This window comes from Carassius auratus, chromosome 2 (assembly GCF_003368295.1).
Source record: "Carassius auratus strain Wakin chromosome 2, ASM336829v1, whole genome shotgun sequence".
Lineage (NCBI taxonomy): Eukaryota > Metazoa > Chordata > Actinopteri > Cypriniformes > Cyprinidae > Carassius > Carassius auratus.
Genome location: NC_039244.1, coordinates 16176947 through 16197870, shown reverse-complemented (window position 1 = coordinate 16197870; position 20924 = coordinate 16176947). Strand labels below are relative to the sequence as shown.

General features: G+C 37.1%; 1 protein-coding gene across 1 annotated transcript; it reads right to left on the bottom strand.

Annotated features, from left to right (window-relative positions):
* Window positions 1–31: 31 nt before the first annotated feature.
* LOC113117729 (potassium voltage-gated channel subfamily B member 2-like) lies at window positions 32–18562 on the bottom strand. The gene is made up of 3 exons (XM_026286629.1): window positions 18151–18562; window positions 15896–16562; window positions 32–3703 (listed from the first exon to the last, which is right to left on the bottom strand). The coding sequence occupies exons 2-3, from the start codon at window positions 16469–16471 to the stop codon at window positions 1799–1801; spliced, it is 2481 nt and encodes an 826-aa protein (XP_026142414.1). The 5' UTR covers window positions 16472–16562; window positions 18151–18562; the 3' UTR covers window positions 32–1798.
* Between the last annotated feature and the right edge of the window lie 2362 nt (window positions 18563–20924).

Here is a 20924-nt window from a genome sequence, read left to right as displayed (position 1 = left end):
GATCACATCTATTCTCACTTTTTAAACAACTTGAGGGGGTTGAAGGACTACTGTTGTTTTAACTTTAAAAAACACGCTTGCAATGTCCTGTACAAACATTTATTTAATGGTCATTCTAGGTATTTGGAACAATGCAGTTACTATTTCAAAGTAAAGATGTACAACTATAAACAATGTCACTGATATATCAACTAGGATCCAAACTTAATGAAAAACATTTCATATGCAGAAATTAAAGTCTGTTTTGGAACGTACATACAATAGTAAAGTTGTATTGAACTATGCTCAACGCTTGTGCAAGTGGATGATTGTTCAGCGCTTGAGTTATGTCCAGTGTTCTGTTCCATTACTTTATGAACAGCAAACAATGATTTTCGCATACAGAAATGGGGCTTTCAAGATTACAAAAAAATAAAGAAAAAAACCTGAGAATTTGAATATATTTGCATATTTTACTCTATATAAAGTAGGACGTTCTGTACAGACCTGTCTGAACCAAACCAAAGATCTTAACGCCTTCTCATAAATGACTGTTTATGAAAAGGCACAGATTTTAATACTTAAAATAGGTTTAGTGTTCCTGCCTTGTTTTAAAAATCACTTAAGTATGGTTGCCAACTTGTGTACCTGTGTTTCTACACTAAATGAATGTAGCTGATAATGTATTGAATGTACAGTTATTATACAATTAATACACTCAGGGTTCTGCTTTGAGCTTTTGATATCTAATGACCTCTTTGTTACCCGGTCAACTGTATTGCACATCAAGAGAGGAACATTAAAATAACATTCTTTAATGTTCAATATTCCCATCCAGTCAAGCTGACATCTTGTAGAAATAAAGTGCCATTTCCTTCATCCAGCAGAGGGCATAGTTGATTTACTATGGCTGTCAGGTTTCCCTCAGCTGATTCTGATTTGAAGGCAACTCAAACAATGATCTTTCCTTACTGTTATACAGATTCACTGATGTGGAGAGCTGCCCACAGCAGTAACCATGCTAAACTATGTTAAAGAATGTATGTTTTATTTTTTTTGCAGACTATAGCTCAACTTTAAAATGATGCAAATGGAAACACTTGAACCTGTGTTTCACTGAAACGGACATGCTCATATAGATATCAGAATATTTAGTACTGACTTGTTTTATTTTGGTGCGTTTTTTTTCTCTCTCTTTTCTATTAATTTCCCAACGGGATGATTAAAGATAAAAATTGGATTTGATTTGATCCACATATGCAGAAAGAACTGAAAATCGTGTTGCTTCACATATGACCGCTGAGGAATAATATCAAATGAAGGCATAGTTTGATCAAAAATATTATTTCAAGTCAAATGCTGACTGCCAAATTACGCTGGTAGCATTTTGGTCAGAACTATTAAACAAACCCAACACAAATGTTACAGTGTTGTGAATGCACAACAACTGCTCAGTGGCCTGTAAATGACAATGAACCATTTGTGGTATCTTATCACAGTTGTCTGAATCGGTCTATGATTCAAAAGATATATGATTCTGCTAACTAATACTTCACATGGAGGGTCTTACTGTTAAAAAATAATGATAGAATAATAAGAGTATGCTTTGTTTTTTAATGTCCTCCCTCTGTATGAATGTCACTAAGCTCTTGAATTTGAGTGCAGACCTTCTCTCTCAGGATCATAAAGTCAATCTCTGCGGCTATGCAGTCCGGAGAAAGACAAAAGGAAATCCCCTTCACTACATCAGTATGCTTTTTTTTCTGTCCACATACTTTGATGCATTCGTTCTGTGAACATGTTAATGCAACACATCGCATCACATGCTAGATTCACACGGTGGTGAGCGGCCTCCCTCCCCTGAAGACTTGAGAATATCAGGTGAAAGGAGGTGGTTGTCCACCTTCTGTCCACTTTGAATGTTGTCTTCTGCTCCAATGGCACCAACCGTGGAAAATGCACAGTTTGGTGCACTTTTAGGGGAGGTGGGAGTAACTGCGGCTCTATCGACGTGGTTTCTCCCTCTTTGGCTTTCAGAAGACGACAGGCTGAAACCTGGAGAGCTTGTGGCTCCATCTCCTTCAAAGCCTTTCCCTGGGGATCTGGGAGTGTGCCGAGGAGAACCCACCAACAGTAATGGATCAGATACCGGTAGCTTTGGTGTCGGTGTGGCTGCGTCATCCGTCACGACTAAGTGCAAATTGGAAACCCCCTCGTCTGCAGATTCGGTAAAGTTCACTTTGAGTCCCTTCGCTTTGACTTGGTTTCCTCGTGGGGGGCTCCGAATGTTTTCATCACTCGGATCAAAGCTTTGGTTCTCCTCACCCTGTGACATGGCGCTGCTGTCTGACTTGCACTGGACAAACTCATAGAGGCCTTCTTTGATGATCGCGGGCTGCTTTGCTTTCTCAGGAGCCCGTTTCTCCAGGGAGGTGATCTGGCTGAGGTCGAGCGGCGGAGGAGCACGTGGGTGCCTTGTCTGCGCTCCTGCCAAATTTGGCAGTAGCGCGCTTCTCTCTACCTCACTGATGTCTGTGGCACAGCTGGCGAAACTGTCAACGCTGGACAGGCTTCTTATCTCAGTGTTGGGTCTCTCTTTGTGCCGTGGTTCACGCTGCACTACTTTCATCTCCATCTCTTCTTCTCTTCCAAAAGTGATCGCTTTGGAAGCCGATTGTCCGCTGCTGCTCACGGATGAGGCAGCCGTCATCTGGTTGTACATTTGCTCAAGGGATTTCGCGTTCAGATGCTGAGGGCTTGAAGTAGGTTTGAATAATCGTTCTGGAGAAGCCAACTGACCTATTTCTTGATATTTCGAGTCAGGGTTTGGGTTCTTTGGATAGTTCCAGCGACTGGGTGAAAGATGATTGTCTGCGCCCTTGTCCTCATTCTTTTCTATCACAACATCCAATAGCTCCATATTGCGAGCGAAAGCATCTTTCAGGTTCATCGACACAATGCTCCCGTTCCTCTTGGCCCTCTCAAGTGCTTCTCTTCGTTTGATAGCCTTTTCTTGTCGCTTCTGCTCTTTGTAGAACTCGGAGAAGTTGTTCACAATAATGGGAATGGGCAGAGCAATCACTAACACGCCAGCGATACAACAGAGACCACCCACTATTTTGCCCAAAAGGGTTTGGGGATAGATATCCCCATAGCCTACAGTTGTCATGGTAATTGTTGCCCACCAGAATGAAGCAGGAATACTGGTGAATTTCGTAGCATCTTCATCTTTCTCAGCAAAGAACACCAAACTGGAGAAGATCATGATGCCCATGGCTAAAAACAATATCAGAAGCCCAAGTTCATTGTAGCTTCTTCTAAGAGTGAACCCAAGAGACTGGAGACCAGTCGAGTGTCTCGCGAGTTTCAGAATTCGCAGGATTCTCATGATCCGGAAGATTTGAACTACCCTGCGCACATTCTGGAACTGGAGGACACTCTTGTTGGATTCGGTGAGGAATATTGTGACGTAATAAGGAAGGATAGCCAGCAGGTCGATCACATTCAGAGGCCCTTTGAAGAACTTCCACTTGTTGGGTGAAGACAAAAATCGCAGAAGGTACTCCATAGTGAACCAGGCGATGCAAATGGCTTCAACATGGGCCAGGTTCGGGTTGTCATTGGATTGGCCGAATTCATCAGTCACTTGTAACTCTGGCAGGGTGTTCAGTGACAGTGCAATGGTTGAAAGGATGATGAACAGAATTGATATTATGGCCAAAATCTGCAACAGATAAAAAAGAGGAGAGCATTTAGTGACATAACATAATTCACAACAACATGCCCAAATAATTGTGACCACTGTATCATTCAGAATAAACATAAATCCACATATCAAAATTTACAGTGCTACTTAAGTTTAAGTCAATGTGTTCAAAAGGTCATTCTGTAATTGTAAAACTCAAAAAAAAAAAAAATTGGAATAAATAATAATAATGCAAAGGCCAGTGGGACTAAGAGCAAACAAAATGAGAGACTGAAAGAGACTTATTAGGATAATGTGATCTGCATCGTCTGTTCTCTCATTCTCCTACCGCACATCAATTCACAAATGGCTTTGAACAGCACTTATTGATCAGCTACTTTGTTAGAATATGGAGGTTGTCTTGTAATTTTATCTAAATCATCTTGCAAGGTAATCAAATAACCCTGATCAGACTGAGTTACTTGTCTGGCTATTATATTGCATTTCATCAAATTTGCCTGTTTGCTGCATCACAGGCAGAAGAAACATCACATTCTCACAAAAAAACAAGCATTAACAATGCAAAACGTGTAAAATGTACGTATGACAAAGTCAATCTGTGAATGCTATCCAGGTAGGCATTAGATCTGCAGAAATGTTGGGATAACGTTATCTTACTTCCATTTATCAATGTCAAGAAATTTATTAATTTTACTTTAGGAAAAGGTACTACTTGAGTTCCTAAGTTTCAACTGAAAAATTTACATTGATCATGAAATGTTGATAAATTGAGCCTTAACATGCTTTAAGATTCCTGTATCAATTTTAGGCCTCTTCAAAAATCCTTAAATTATGTAAAATGGTTTCCATGATGCCATCAGCTCCCAGTTACACCACCCGTCTACTTACTTTCATTACTTTTTTACTTTCATGCTTTAATAAGAAGTTAGAAGGTACACACTGTATAGTTTATAGTCAAATATTCCAAGTTTTAGGGAACTCATTTAGATTATTGTCATTACTCCCTTATGAATTCTAATCTCATCCTCAAAAAAATAAACTGTGATGTACTACAAAAGACGGCGAGCAATAGATCGAGAAACTGTTACTCGTTCCCTGGAACTGAATTAAGAAGGGATTAATACTGACCCTGGATGAGGAAAAAAACGGCTGACCTTGACAATGTCCTGTCATTGTGGGAGGTGTAAAATCCCTTATGAAAGCAATGTCAAGACACACTTTTACATATTCAGCACATTTTATCAACTTCATGATATAACACCAGAATGAATTACACCACAGACAAATATGAAGTTATATTAAGACCAATCTGAAATGTTCACATTTAAAGACTAATCCAAATTGATCACACTTCCTGAAAATATATCATGCGTTAAGGAATGGACAATTTCACCAATTTCACTGTGACGCAATGTGTCAGCCAGATGTCCTTTACTAGAATGCTTAATATTACAATGTTTAAGGAAAACTAAAGAGATTACAGGTTGATTCTTCCCTTGTGGGGGGAGGGGAAAGACTGAGTAACTGCTCCTAACCTTTCTATATCCTTACTATAGATAGAAACTCAATCCTATTACAATTATCCTGAAATGTCCTCCCACACAGACGACAATGTGAACACCTTTCCAAAGGTCCATACAGTTCTCAAACAAGAGTGAAAAATGTTCTGATGCAGTATCAGTAACAATAACATTACATTACAATGAATGCTTTTATAGAGAAGGTCAATTCAAAAGTCTTGGGGGCTTGAAAGATGCAGTGAATGGTTAACCAACAATGGATCTGTCAACTATGCAAGAAAAGCCTATAAAATGGCAAAACTGTAAATGACCTAACCAGCATCTAAACAGAGGAACCTTGCCTGCTACAATGTTATTTGTGAAGTAAATCAGAGCACTTTGTTGTTATCGATTACTCAAGTATTAAGTGTCGCTAGAGCACGTTAAACAACTGGTGAGCCAGGCTAAACAAATGTCGGGGGGGACAGGGAGGCACAATATTTGACATTGTGTAATGCACCAGAAGTATAAGAAAAGGACTCTGAATAGCCATTGCATGACACAGGGATTGTCCCACCAGGTAGGGTTGAGTAGCATCTGGTCTGACTGCGACCAAGAAACCTAAAGTCCAGTCAGAGGTTGACCCAAAAGAAGCTGATTTAATCCCTGGGGAGAGGGTCAGTGAGGTAACTCTATAGGACGTGTTATATTTCATCCAACTGAAATCCTATTCATTTTGTGTGCTTTCTTTCTTGTAAGAAAATGCTTTAGGAAAATTAGGTAATTTAACCACACTGAAGTCTTTTGAACTCTATCTTTCCAACATTACTACATTATAATATATTTCCAGCTATCATACTGAACATGCTGAAAATCTGTCCACCAGGTGACTGTATACGAGTTCACTGTAAACATTTTTAAAGTTAAAACAATAACTACAAAAAAAAACAAAAAACAATAAAAACATAACGTTAAAACAAAAAATACAGTATAAAACATTCAGTGCGCATTGGTAATAACAAAAATAAAAAGAATAAACAAACTTTCTAAATGAATAAAATCTGGGTATGCACCTTTATCTATATATTATTGGTAACTCAAACTATCATTTAGCAATATTTATGTTTTAATAATGTTTTACTGTAAAAGTGTACTTTTTTTGGTAATTCTTCCTTCTGAATAATATTTTGATGACACTTTACACCAATGTATTGTCTTTTAAATTATATGATTTGCCACGCATAAATATAAATGTAAATATAAATGTAACTTAAATTACAATAACAATTATAACAATTAACAAATGTCAACTAAATAATTTTTACCTTGTTTTTCTATTTAAATTACTGAACTTCTTCCATGTATACATGCTACCATTAAAAAGAGCTGCTCGTTTAACTACTTTGAAATCTTCTAAAAACATTACAGTCACCCTGCTATTATCAGCTGTGTCAGACATTTAACAGCTGATGGAATGGCACTAAAATCAGAGCAATGTTCTGACTTTATGGTGACTTAAAGTTTGAAGGACACAAATTCCCAGCATGATGTGTAGCTGCGGTCAGCTCATTAATCAGTTTCACTGAGGTTCTGGGAAAAACATATATATCAAGGTATGTCATACAGGCCACAGTTTAATGCCTCTGCTGACACATGCAGTAGGGCTGTATTTGTTCTCAACGCAAGAGAGACAGGAGCGATAAGTAGTGAAGGAGAAAGGAAGGAGGATTAGTTAAATGTCCTCATCAGTGGATCTGCATAAACGTGATTACATGGGCAGTGATCTCAACACAGGGAGATGTCTGGCATTGGGCCAGGGCTTATGCGTATAGGGAAGCACAGGAACACCAAGAGATCCTTCAAGTCACCTAACCCTAATTTAATTCTGTCTTAGAGAAAGGGTACTATCTTGCTGATGTCACAAAGACTTTTGTTTACATTTGTTTAAAGTTTTCTTTCAGGGACATTTAGAATCATTGCTATGTGCTTATTTTATTTTCAGAATGACATTTAAAATTTGTTTAAGTGCTTTAATCAGGTTCCCGGTGCATCTACTAACCCAGAAAACATGAAAAAGGGCAACCTAGTAAACTTTGGTAAGCTTTTCTCTGCAAATAAAGTGAACAAACAGGACGCTCAGAATTTACTCCCTTACTGACATAGGAAGGGCAACTCATTATAATATAACCGCCCCTTAATCTGCACATTGCCACCCATAGTGCTGCTGTCACTTAATACAAGGATCTAATATAAACATGCAATTTCTTTCCTAAGTGTTTGCCTTTACAGACATAACCGACTATGTTTTTGTAGCTTATATGTATTTTTAACATACACTTAAGCGCAATAAGATATGAAAGAGAAATACAGATTTCTGGCATGAAACTCTGATGGCGCAGTCCAATAGGTCTAACTCAATCTGATGTAATGATATCATTATCACATGGCACAGCTGATTGGTTGGTTCTCTCCTGTATTGGTAGCCAATGAGCTCGCTGCTCAATATTCAAATATATGACTAGAGCTTGCCGTAACAGTGCAGCTTGCTTCTGAAACCCTTCACCTTCCCCAGCTCCACCTGTATAGATTCGCTACGAGGTGATTCATGTATGCTATGGGGTTATTTCATGTATGTTATATTTGCAGCAGCAATATTTTTTACATGCTCACAGCAGTACATGTTGTGGATGTCCTGGCAGTAGCAGGTTTCGGCACTTGCTCTGCTGCAGAAGCAGTAGCAGCAGCAGCAGCGTAGCAGATCTATTCAGCCAAGACCAGATACACTGACATTGTCATGTACATTACCATGCCAATCCCTCCGAGAGTTGTCATGACAGAACTTAATTTACTGCTCATATGTTGTCTGACAGCTGCTTTCTGTACATGTGCTTTGGATGTTTAAACTTATATGGCTTTAAAAAAATATTGATTTAAGTTTAAATTATTTGAGTTGTCAATCTATCACAATGTAGAAAACAATCGATAACAAGATGAACACTGCACCAATATCACAGTAACATTGATACTTAAGTAATTTTCTCCACAATTTAACTGCGACACAAGACTGTGCCGTTTGCATTTGTATGAAATGAAAGAGTGAATCTACAGAGTGATAAAAGAGACGTGACAGTAGCACCAGTTTCATTTACTGGGATGAGCAGAAAAATCTATAGCATTGCCTTGCATTATGGCAAATATTAGGAAATATCTGACAGGTAGATGGTGCTATAGACCAGAACCGAGAATTTCATGGAACAAATGTAATGCATTAAAACACATAAATCAATTTGTCTTTAGTGTATAATGTTACATGATCTTGTATCCCCTTTCATGGAGTTGCAGTATCTCACATCAGTATCAAATATGTAGAATTTCAAGAGACTGCAAAACCAACAATGTACATGAGCAGAATGTGACATTTTTAAACAGTAGAAAAGATTGTAAAGTGAGGGTGAAATGAAACATGAGACAAGTTTAGGTATCTACTAGACTGTGGAGTGGTGCTGGAACATCTGGCATTTATGGTGACTTTGGCCAAATTTTCACTGCCCACACAATCATTGTCTTGGCATATATATGGAGAAAATGTTTACTGGCTAAACATGAGGATTTGCCTTTTAATCTGTAGGGTGAGGTGGATTTACCTGTATTTCAAAAAGTGGAAAGTTCATGAGTGACAGAGAAACATGATTTTTTTTCTATGAAAAGATTATGAATGAGATTTTTACTGCAAGAAAAAATAGATATTTGTTAACGCTGATTCACGAGCAGCACCATGGACAGCTCCTTCACTCTAAACACCACTAATACAGCAAACAGCCAGTGATTCAGGAATTAAAGTGTTAAATCCATCTTCTTTTATCTGCGGATGCTTGAATGACTCAGTAATGTGTTCTCTCAGAAACAATTACAACAGGCCAAGCTTTCAGCTCTTCTGTTTGTTTGTTTGTTTGTTTGTTTGCACAAGCAATATTGGCATCTATTGCTTGACAGGCCTTGTTTTCTCTCTGCTGAACTACTTGAGAAACACCTTACTGATGTAAGAGAGATAATACATTTTTTATAAAATGTAACTTTAACTGTAATGCAGTGTAAAATACAACTCTTCAGAAGACACCTTTATTCCTGAGAGGAAGTGAAGGTTAAATTATTTCTGGAGAACAACTGTTATCATTGCAGCCATGAGAGGAAGAAGAAACTCTGTATGGAAACCCAAGAACGTCTTGATCGATACTGAAAGGTTATTTATAAAAGAATGTCATGGGATCTGTTTGATTGCGTATTTTTTTTTTTTTTTTTACAATTTGGAGCTTAACTCCCACATTTGTCAAGTAGCTTTTGCTGAGTAAGAGACACACTATCATCCTCTATAATGCACAATGGAGTGTCTATGAGCATGCAAAACTTATAGATGTTCCAACATAAATTAAACCAGCTGAACTACAAGATAGTAAGATGACAACTCTGTCTTTGACAGTGTCTTTGCATGCGCGGGGGTGGGAGGAAGCAGGGGGTTGTGATTATAGTGATTAGTCAATAATGTGGCCTTGATGACTGCTTGTGATTTACAGGCTAGCCCTCAGCCTACCACTTACTCACATGCAAAATATTCAGCCTCACATGTGGAGCTGGCAGGCAATCTCTACTTAAACACAGTGTACAGCCTGGTATTCAGTGTGTCCAACTGCCACTGACTATTTTTAACACAATCTGCCCAAAAGATATCTGCCCTCATACCAGATCAACAAGAATTTGTCCAACATTTGACCCCCAAAAAGCATCCGCAGAACGGAAATCACAACTGGGTTCAAGGTGACGTTGGGCTCAGAGGATAAAACTCTAAGTCTTATCCTACAAGACTGGCAGTGCTCCTGCCCGTGGCAGGGTTTTAGCTCTTGTGGGTTGGGCAGGTGGAGCTAATAGCATGCATTTTGTTGTCACACTGTATGAAAAGCACACAGATTGCCTAAGAAAGAGCATCATTAGCACAACAGCATGAGATCTGATCTGCTTATACAAAATTACACAATAATGACCTAAACTGAGTCTATAGACACATGGCAATGAAAAATAATCCAATTACTTGATCACTGATCCAAAAGTCAATATAGATTATAACGTAGATACGGGGAAATCTTATACATGCCCATACCCTCCTTCAAAATAAATGAACAATTACTTCAGAAATATCACTGCATTTTTCATCTGATATTTGTTCAGCAACATTCAGCATTTTAATAACTCTAGTTTTGAATTATAGTCTTATTGACTATTCTGATATAAATGTAATATTCTACTAACATTCTTAGTATTGATCAACCTCACATAAATGATTTTGTCTGGTGACCTTCAACTTTGTCATGTAAAAACATAAATTGTTTGTTTAGACTGTTTGGCAGATTTCATACTCATGTGCACCTCTGACATAAAGGTCATACGTGCTACAAAAATGATAGACACACCACGGATGGACTCGGTGGTTATTGATTGTAGTAGGTCACACTAGATTAGTAATTGGCTTTAACCCTCAATGAAGCTTGAATTACAGGATCTGGGGCCAGTTGCATAAACTTAGGCACCATGTTAAGACTGTGTCTTAAGCACAAGTTTGACCAACTAGCAGTCTTACTTTTCCAATACAAATAAGCCAATCTATTCTATACTAAAATAACCTTTTCATAAATGAATTAAAGTTATGACAAGTCTTCAAGATGACAAATTTTTTAAGACTGGTCTAAACAGTTTATCCAACTGGCCCCAGATCGTGTCTAAAGCTTGTAGCAGACATCCACTAATTGGGCTTTTATCCATCACAGATGAATGAAAAGTGGAACTGTAGCTATTTTGTTTGCTCATTACTCCAATTAAAGATAAATCCCTTTAGGTTTCTCAGTGTTAACTACATAATTCTGTGACATTGTGGAGGATGGAAACTCCTCTGAGTCGACAGAGAGGCTAAAGGATTTGTTCCACTGTTCAACGCCCACATTAGGCCTTTGTACAGTAGTTGGCTCCCTTTGGGTCACAAACTCAACCCTTCCTTTTCAAAGCACTGGATTACATAACATGACAATTATTTTCAATTCAGAGATGTCTATTCTTATTTGAGGCTATCTCAACTTTTAAACTTCGTCTGAACTCTCACATGGATTTAATAACTGAACTGGAAGAAGGTTTTGTCAATTTTTTTTTGTTGATTTTGACAAAATATATGAACATATATAGACTTGTTTTATATATATATATGAAACTTGTATTTTTAATAATCTATTTTAAGATGAAGTGCTCCATCGTTTAAAAAATGGTTGTAATTGTAAATGTAATTAATACCATTAACTTATTTAAAATATAATTAAATTAAATTAAATTCAAAGTATATAGTAACTTAACACATTAAACATTCCTCTGTCTCCTTAAAGCACACTATTCACATTAAAATAGGTCTCCTTAGTCCATAATAAACATAAAAGGAGATCGATTTACCAATTTACTCCCTCTGAATGTACATTGAAAAAGAATGCCTTTACTGAAGTAGACAAAGGGTGAATTGTTTTAAAATGATTAATGCAATCTCACTATAGTTAATAGAATCTAACAGACTCTTAAAAGAGTACTGGATGTGACCTTTACTCATCTTCACATTTACTTTGTCTGTTGACCTTCATGGATCTTGAAGTGATGGCTGAGAGGGGAATTCACTGGGTATCTCCTTGCACCCAGAGTCTCAGCCAAAACCCAGGCCTCTTTATTTAGTAACAGAACCTCCACAGACAAAGAGCTTTTCGTTCTTTTTCCCTTTCTGCCCCCTCCCATCCATGCACTTGGTGCAGAGAATTTCCGCTCTGTCCACAGAGCTGAGAGCACAGACTATCATGTCATGATCAATTACAGTAAATACACATAAATTATTCACACCACACACATTTCAGATGAACAGTGATCCCATCAAAACAATCTGCAGTGAACACCTCTTTACAGATTATGATACCTGACAAGATGTCTATCAATATTAAGTATAATTCTTAGCTTTTCGAGATTTATAAAAATTCTATAAAAATCTTAATCTTAAGTAAAATTTATATTTGAGAATTAATTCGAAATTGCATTGAAATTAAAAACAAGTGTATATTTATGCACTTTAGTCATACATCTTGCATTATTTTTATGAAAACTATTTAAAAAATCATATTAAATAAATGAACTAAATAAAAACTTAATAAAAGGCGTTAATTGTTTATGCGAAGTGATATTTTAAATGAATATATTTGCATTTTTTAGAGTATGTTATATCTTAAATGTATTTGCTTAAGCATTTTAGTCATAGTCATGTATATAAAAGTGTCACTCAAAAGAGGGATGTTCGACAGGATGATTCATGTATTTTTGGGTCTCATGGAAAATAATAGATATATTTACATTGTAAAACTCTGATCTAAGGCACTTAATTTAATATTTTGAGTGGCATGATTGTTTTATTTTTTATTTTTAGCCAAAACTAGAAAATATTTGTTTGACATCCAAACGAAATTATCAAAACATCTCAAATGAGAGGACGATGAGAGGTACAATACAATACAAAATCAATCAAAATCAGTTCTTGAGGTACTAATTACCTTCATCCATTCTTATTCTGTATCATGATGTCTCTTTGCATTGCTTACTAAAGGCTCAGGATGTTTACAGCACAAATGAAGGTGATGTGACAGACGAGCTCTTTAAAGGAGCTCGGCCTGGCCATGTGATGGAAAGGGTTAGAGTCCTCTGACCTTTTAAAAGGACATACACCACACAAGTCCTCTGAGATAAGTCAACGGGAAACTGGACAGTTAAACAAGAAGGAAAAACCCAAATACACCAGATTCCTCACTCCTCTGCCAGCACATCAAAAGATGGAGATGCCACAATTTTCTTTTCTTTAAGACAAGAAAATGGCTGGTTAAAATGTTAATTAAAAAAGTTCATGTACCCAGGTGATTCACAATGCTCATCCTGGCATTTTGAAACAACGGAAACAATGTGAAAAACTGAGCATTCCCTGCCGCACTTAATAACTTCCGCAGAGTGGAAAACTGCCTTCACTAATTGATTAACTGCTCTGATGAAACATGTGACCATGTTACACACTGTAGCCATAAGCCAGACAAGCCAGGGCCCTCAGTAGTCTATTTGTAGGAGCAGACTATGTAAATCACCAAAGGAGATTAAGTCCCCATTGCCTCACAGAGAGCAGTATATGCTGACCACTAAACTAGGCACTGTTCTCGTTAAGACCATCCCAACTGTTTATTTTCAGTTATTTAATATTTAAAAAAATATATTGGTATTTTATAATGTAACTATATACATTTTGTTTTAGCTTTAGCTACTCAATTTTATTCATTTTCGTAATAAAAAAAAAAAATGTTTGCCTTAAACATATTAAATAATTAAATTTTGCATTTACATGTACATTTGTACATTTAGTCATTTAGCAGATGCTTTTATCCAAAGCAACTTACAAATGAGGATAATGGAAGCAATCAGTTAGAGGTCTTTTTTTATATAATTGTATAATAAATGAAAAGAAAACAGATAGAATACAAAAAGACTAGTTAGATTTATATATATATATAATAAAATTGTAAATATATACATGGGAATGTAATGAAACTTCTCATGCATCAAAGTAATGTATTACTTGCAATATTCTGCCGCAATCTTCCATCAACTTGCATTGGGAAATACCTACTCAGTAACCCACCAGTCATTTCCTGCTCAAAAGGCAGTGTCCAATAACCAAACCACTGAACCCACAGAAAGTGAAGGTGGAGGTCAAGGTTAGGAACCATTTGCCATTAATCTTGCAGCTCGCATGCGATTATTTATGACTGGACCCCTGCAATGTAAAGGGATTTTGCTCTGTCCAAAATAGAAACCAGATCCAAGCATGAAAATCGAAAATTCAGAGCTACATTTATTACCAGGCAGTAAAGTGGGGTTTACTGAAGGGAACTGCTTTGTAATTTAATATACCGTTATACATTGTGAGCACATTTCTACCATAGCATCTAAATAGGTTTGTTGCAATCCTGCCAGTTTTTTTTTTTTTTTTTTCATCTCAAACCTCCCTTCAGTGAACAGCAGTGATATGATAAACCGAACTAAGTTGAAGGTGATTTCAGTCAATACAAAGCTGCCTCTGGCCTGTCAGAACACACATTATAGCCTATAGGTGTAGGCTGAATGGATGCTGTGTGTATGTGCTGACTCACTCAAACGATTGACTGGCAACAAATCATAGTGGCAGTGACTCAACCTTCATCTTCCTCTCTGAGAGCAGAATGTGCTCGTCCACCTGCCCAGTCCCACTACCACACATAATGCTAATGTAAATCTGTTAAACACAGTTAATGAGAGTGAGAAGATGTACATTGACTTTCTGGTCAGGTAATTGTTGTTGACAAGTATGCCCAAGAGTTGACTGAAGCCGGCTAGTGGGAATGTTTATGAGTATTACCATCTGTTCTTTCTCTCCTCAAAACTTTCAGTGTGGCAGATCCAATTCTGCTCCAAATGTAAAGGTCTAATGTGATTTTGTGTGGCATCAAAGTTAATATATTTAAAATATAAAAAATATAAAAAGGTCAAATATAATCTATAATCATTTTATATATGATCAGCTTAATTAGAATGTTAGTTATCATAATTAAAATGCTGACATCGTAATTATTATCACAATGCAAAATGCAGTTATTATTCTATTATAGTGCGTTCTATCAAACCTAGTTATCAACTTTTTTCATTTCTTTAAAATGCTTTTATTTACTCCCTGGAAAGTCTCTTTTCTCCAGAGGGCAAGAAAAAAAAATCCTGTACATTAAAGCATTTCACTAATGGCTCTTCTGACTTCTTTCCCTCTCTGTATTCTGGGAAGTAGGCGATCTGTGTATTGGGACTGGGCAGTGAGTGGAGACAAAGCTCTTGAGCAGCTGTGAAAAAGCATTTTAATATTCTCAACAACCTTCTACCAGGACAATCTACTAATGTATTAGAAAATATAATTAGTCAAAACTTACTTAAATCTGCAATGGGAGATATTCAAAGCACCATCTTCACTTTTTACAGACCAAGCGGGTGTCTTTGTTTTATTGACTCTTTCTAAATTAAGTAACGCATGCACATATCAGTCATCCATGCAGAATCTTACTGCATCGCAAAATACAGAGCAATAGCAAACATCTCCGATGGAAAATACAGCCCAAATAGTTTCACACTTGACATGCAGCACCATAAATCTTCCCTCCAGCAAACTATATACCACAAAAAATATGCCTCTTCTTTTGTGGCATAAAAGCCTAGGCTAATATGTCAATCACGACAGCCGGGGAAATGCATATTGGATGTGTGCATTTATGAATTCTTCTTTTGGTTTCATATTTTTTTATCGTATCACTTTTGGCGTCAGTTTCAGAATTTTGCAGTCCAAATTTTACCCTTGAATTTGCCCCTAGTCGTTGTAAAGTGAATTAATAATTCATTTCAAATCTAACCCTCTTCTGTTTTTTTTTTAAGTGCTGGTTTGTTGATCCAATGTTCTCTCAGATGCTCAAATGGAACATCCTAAGTGGAAATGTCCTAAATTAATAATTAGCGTGGCCAATAACGAGATAATTAGTGCGGACATACTCTGATATTTTGTATTGTGTGTGTGTTGGCCATGTGGTTGCCCTACCTTGGCCGCTACAGAAGAGCTTGGTTTCTCCAGCAAATCCCAGAGCTTCTGCCTTTTGTCTGGACAGCAGCCCGTGTCCACCTGATCTCCTTCCTTCTCCCTGAGAGTTTCAGCCTCTCTCCTCAGCTCTTCATTCATCTGCTCCTTCTTCTGATGGTACCGTGCCTGGCAACACGACTCCAGATAGATCTCATCGATGCCCCAGTAGTCAAGCTCCTGACCAAAAGACAGAGCGCACATCTCTTCCATCATGTGTAGCTTGCCAGTTCGGTAAAAGTTTAAAATGGAGGAAAAGGCACCTGGGTGCCTGTCAAAGAAATACTCATTATCATTTAGACTGTAGTCGTCACAGATCTCCATTAAGGTTTCGTGGGTGTTGCAGTCTCTGAGTTTCCCCAGACGGGTTCGCGGCAGTCGGTCGAGGGTTCTCCATAGCACCTCATGGACCAGCCCACCCACATTAATCCGGACTCTTCTGGATCTGGCTTTTGTCCGGATAATGTCGATGGGTTCTGGCGGGAGTGAGCCCTGTGGCCGTGAGACCCTCTGAGCCCCAAAGGTTGCCCTTTCAGTCATGATTGCTACCACTCAAATGTTATGCTAATTCAGATGTCAATCAGGAGTACAATGATGAATCCACCTCAGACAAGGCCCTCCATGGTAGCACCTGAAAATCAAAGATATTTCAGGAGACCTTATCATGTAACATATACATAGGCATATGATTAGAAAAAATAAATGTGGATTTCTAAATAAAGCCATTAATATAATAAAAGTATCATTTTATGGAATTCAGTGCATTCAGATCTCCAACACTATAATGACCCTATTTTATGCTCCAAAAAATTAATGAACCAACAAACTTTGCAGACTAAAACAAGTCTCCAAAGCACACAGTTTTTAGAATTATGAAAGGATGAATCTTAACAAGGGTCCTGGACTGAAGTAGTTTTACTGTAATGGGGTCAATGAATTCATGCACAATATGACTTTAGATCTGCTGTGTAAACATGTTTTCAGCTTAGAAATAAAAAGCGTTAAAGAAAAAAAATTCTAGGTGGTGTAACTGTCTACAAATCAATAATAATAAAAAAGAGTAAATACAAGTTCTGAAACAGTTTTTTTTAAATATTATAAATATTTGAAAACATTTTATTCAATAAATCAAAGTTCTTGTGGCATAACTAAATTGCAGGAGGCCATTTGTTGTCATGTGACAAGAAAAACAGTGTGTGTCAAGGTCATTATGTTTTTTCATTTTACTTTTACATATTCTGACATTTTCATGTGGAGGCATGTTTTGGAGTAACTTTGCGAAAAGTTCTTGATATTTGAACATTTATAATGATATTTGCAAAAACATCAATAACAAATACATATTTATTTTTGAAAATATCCTTATAATGTTTTATTATTATTCAACTTGACATTACCTTCACATTGCTAGTCAAGGTCATGTGTAATTAAGTTTTTTTTTTTTTTTTTTTTTTTGTCAAGTTTGCAAACAAAAATGACATTTCTAAGAACTTAGCACATTGAAGCAATTTCCGTTTTTTTTTATCTCAAGTAAATTCAACAATGACAACTGAAATGTTCATGTGTATCATTTGGATGTCAAGTAGGCTATACTTTTGGCTCTGCCTCTGAGGACAGACGGTAATGCGATTGAGTATTTAACAATGTCTTGATGATAAATCCCGTAGGACTATTTAGCGGGCATCTCTTTTCCTTAAAAGACTTCGTAACAGCCGGCTATTTAAAACTCCCAGCCAGATAGAGAACTAGGCTACATAGGCCAACATTTCATAATGCTGCAGCGCTGCGAGTATCAGAACTATAATTTCCCGTTATGTAGTTTGCATGACTTAAACACAACTTAATAAGGTGCACGAGACGAGAGAAACAGAAAAATACTGACGTGATGCAAGTTTGTTACACAGCTAAAAATTTGATTCTCACAAAATTAGAAACTGTTCAGTCTTCCCATCAATTGTTTCAGGTTTCCCCTTACAAACTTTGCATTTCAAGCTGTTCAGGTACATTCATCACACACTAATCCTTAATCAGGAAGGAAGAGGCTGTTCTTTCCAGTGCACCTGTTTCAGGACAGCTGATCAAACTCTTTTCTCACACAATGGTTCTTCAGCGGTTCTTAGATGGTCAAGGACCACTTTTGCTGTACAAACATCTCGAGGTGAAACTGCAAACTATCCAAACGACCTCTTTTAAAGCGAATAAAAGCAGCAAAATCTTACCTTCCCGCCGTTCACCTCTTGTTCCTTTACCTCTACAACCAAAAAGAATTAGCCTTTTATTTCCCGCTCCATCAGCTCAGGGAAGTGAGTCGTCTGTGGTACCCCTGCTGAAAGGACGGCAGTCGTTCCTCTCCATTCTGTATGAACTCAATCTCACAAACAACTCGCGCGAATTAAGCACAAAAACGAAGTTTGGAGAAAAAAAAAACGAAACTGTTGATTATTCTCGCCACGAAGCCATGATAAAGTGTTGAAAGTCCAAAGCAGCACGTGTAAAAGACTGTCACGCGCAGCGCTCAACGGAGCATCGACTGAGCGGGAGTGTTCACGCCGCGCGCTGCATCACCGCCCGGAGGTGAAGCCTAATTGGATTGAGCTGTACATCACCAAGGATAGCAGCAGCATCAGATGCCTCCGTCCCATACAGGAGTCAGTGTCACTGATCTCTAGCTCTAATAGCAAGTTCAAACGAGGTGGGGACATGACACAATGGAACACGATGATCCACATTTGCAAAAGGCTTAATATAGAGCATATCAAGGGACCTGATATCATGTGCGTGGTATTTAAGATGATATTTAAAATTCTCATAGAGGATCTAATCAGGGATCGCTTCAGTGAAAAGATTTAGATCTATCTATCTATGGCAATATAATTTTCATATTCAGATCTTCAAAAGCGGGCATTTTCATACTAACATAAAACTTTTTAAAATCAATGACATAGCAAAATCGAAATCCTCTCTGCAGATCTTTAATGAGTTCAACACAAAACCTCTATTATGGCCATTAGTTGTAGCGTGGGGGAAAGTGCTGCATTTTAATTGGCCACTGGATGGGGATATGATCCTTCTTCTTCCTCTGCACTTTCTCTCACCCCTTCACCCTCCCTCCATTACACTGACTGTACTACTCAACATTTCTTGTCTGCATTCTTCAGGGCATCTTTAACTGAGTGGGACAATTGTTCCTTTGGGATTCACGCCATGCTCTATGTCAACAGATAAACTGTATCTTCCCTCCCACCCCCACCTTCCCTCCTTCTTCTGCTCGATCCTGGACCCATCAAAACTCCTAATAGCAACAAATTCATTAAAATACAACCAAACACTCATAGCCAATGGAGGTCAAGTGCAAAGTTTTGAGAAGCTATGGAAAGTAAGAAGCAGAAAGTCTTAAAGTCTCATGTTAAAATAAAAGTGTGAAATGTCTTTCAAATTTCTTTGAGCAAATGACTTTACAAATACAGAAAATTATTATTTTAACAATGCTACAGTTTTTACTTCTTTACCTGTTATTGGTAAACTATAGTTACCTTAGCATGATAAAAAATATATTATTATTATTTTAAATGATTACACACTGATAACAATGATTCAATTATTAAATGATAACACACTGATCTATAATAGACATTTATACAAACCAGTGATTTAACATTACATAATATGTAACTCTACTGTAAAATTCAAGGAAAAAAAAATGCAGCTTTTCAGTAAATTATGGTTAAAATTATCTTTAATGATAAATAATGTAAAATAATGACATTATCTATGAGTGAAAAACAAACAGAAAAATGACATTTTTAGAAGTCCCAGCAGAGCACATCATTCTTTAGGCTATATTTTATTTAAATGTTTTTTTTTTCCTTATTGTTTTTGTTATCATGTATATGTTTTTGTTACATTTAATGGTCAGATTTAAAATAATATACATTTTAGTGTTTTGTCCCTTCTTCTCTCTCTAAAAAAAAAAAGGCCACTAAGTGTAATATTGAAGTTATTTTTCAACTTGGGGTTTATTTTTGAAATGTATATATATATATATATATATATATATATATATATATATATATATATATATATATAGTAGCTATATATCATTATTTTGCTTCAAACTACAAAGCTATTAGAGCCTGGAAACAGTTTAAGGCTTTCCACATTATGCCACCAGTGCCATTGGAACAAAACCTTCAAGCAGATGGTTACAATCTCTCTGGTCTGAGAGGTCACAGTCGCTCCCTCTCTCAAACTGTACAGCAGTGATTCACCAGTGGAATAGAAAGCTGGAAGGACCATAATGTCTTGAGTGATGATTCTGACAAACTAGAGAGGCAAACCTATTGTACTTGTAACAGTAGAGCCCCATGAGGTGGTGAGGTTTCACCCAAAGCTCTCACATCATTGAGACTCTGAAAGAAAATCAGAGATTATGGAGAGTAACTCAATACCACCCAGTCTCTGAAGAGAGAGAAAAGGCTTGTAATTAGTTAAAAAAAGATGGGGCGGCATGAAAAACATGATGTAAATATAAATATAAACTAAATATGTCTATTATATATAGTGGTATGGTACATATAAAAAATATTGTGATTATTGTGCTTAATTTAAAATCACAAAAATTATTTAGATCTTCTAATGCTTCCCTGTAAAATCCTGATGTGCCAGAAGTGCATGCAGTTCCTGTCCGTATCATGCATCCTGCAATTAGGAGCTGGATTGTCTCAGGAGGACCGTTCCTATTGATTTAGAGCTGAGTGCTTGTTCTTGTCCTGCCATGATTAGAGTCTCTGTGCTTTCCACCGGTCCTGCTATTTTAAACCAGTTTCCTAAAGTCAGCCATACCAGCAATAGTATCTGGCAGTAGTTCCTCCCATTGAGAGGTCTGTCCGATGGCATTTCCTCAGCCATTCTCAAATCTGCTGGTCCCTTAGAAATTCAAAACTGGAGGCCATGTGTCCGGACGGTGGTTTTGATGCTTAAAACTTTCTGAAGA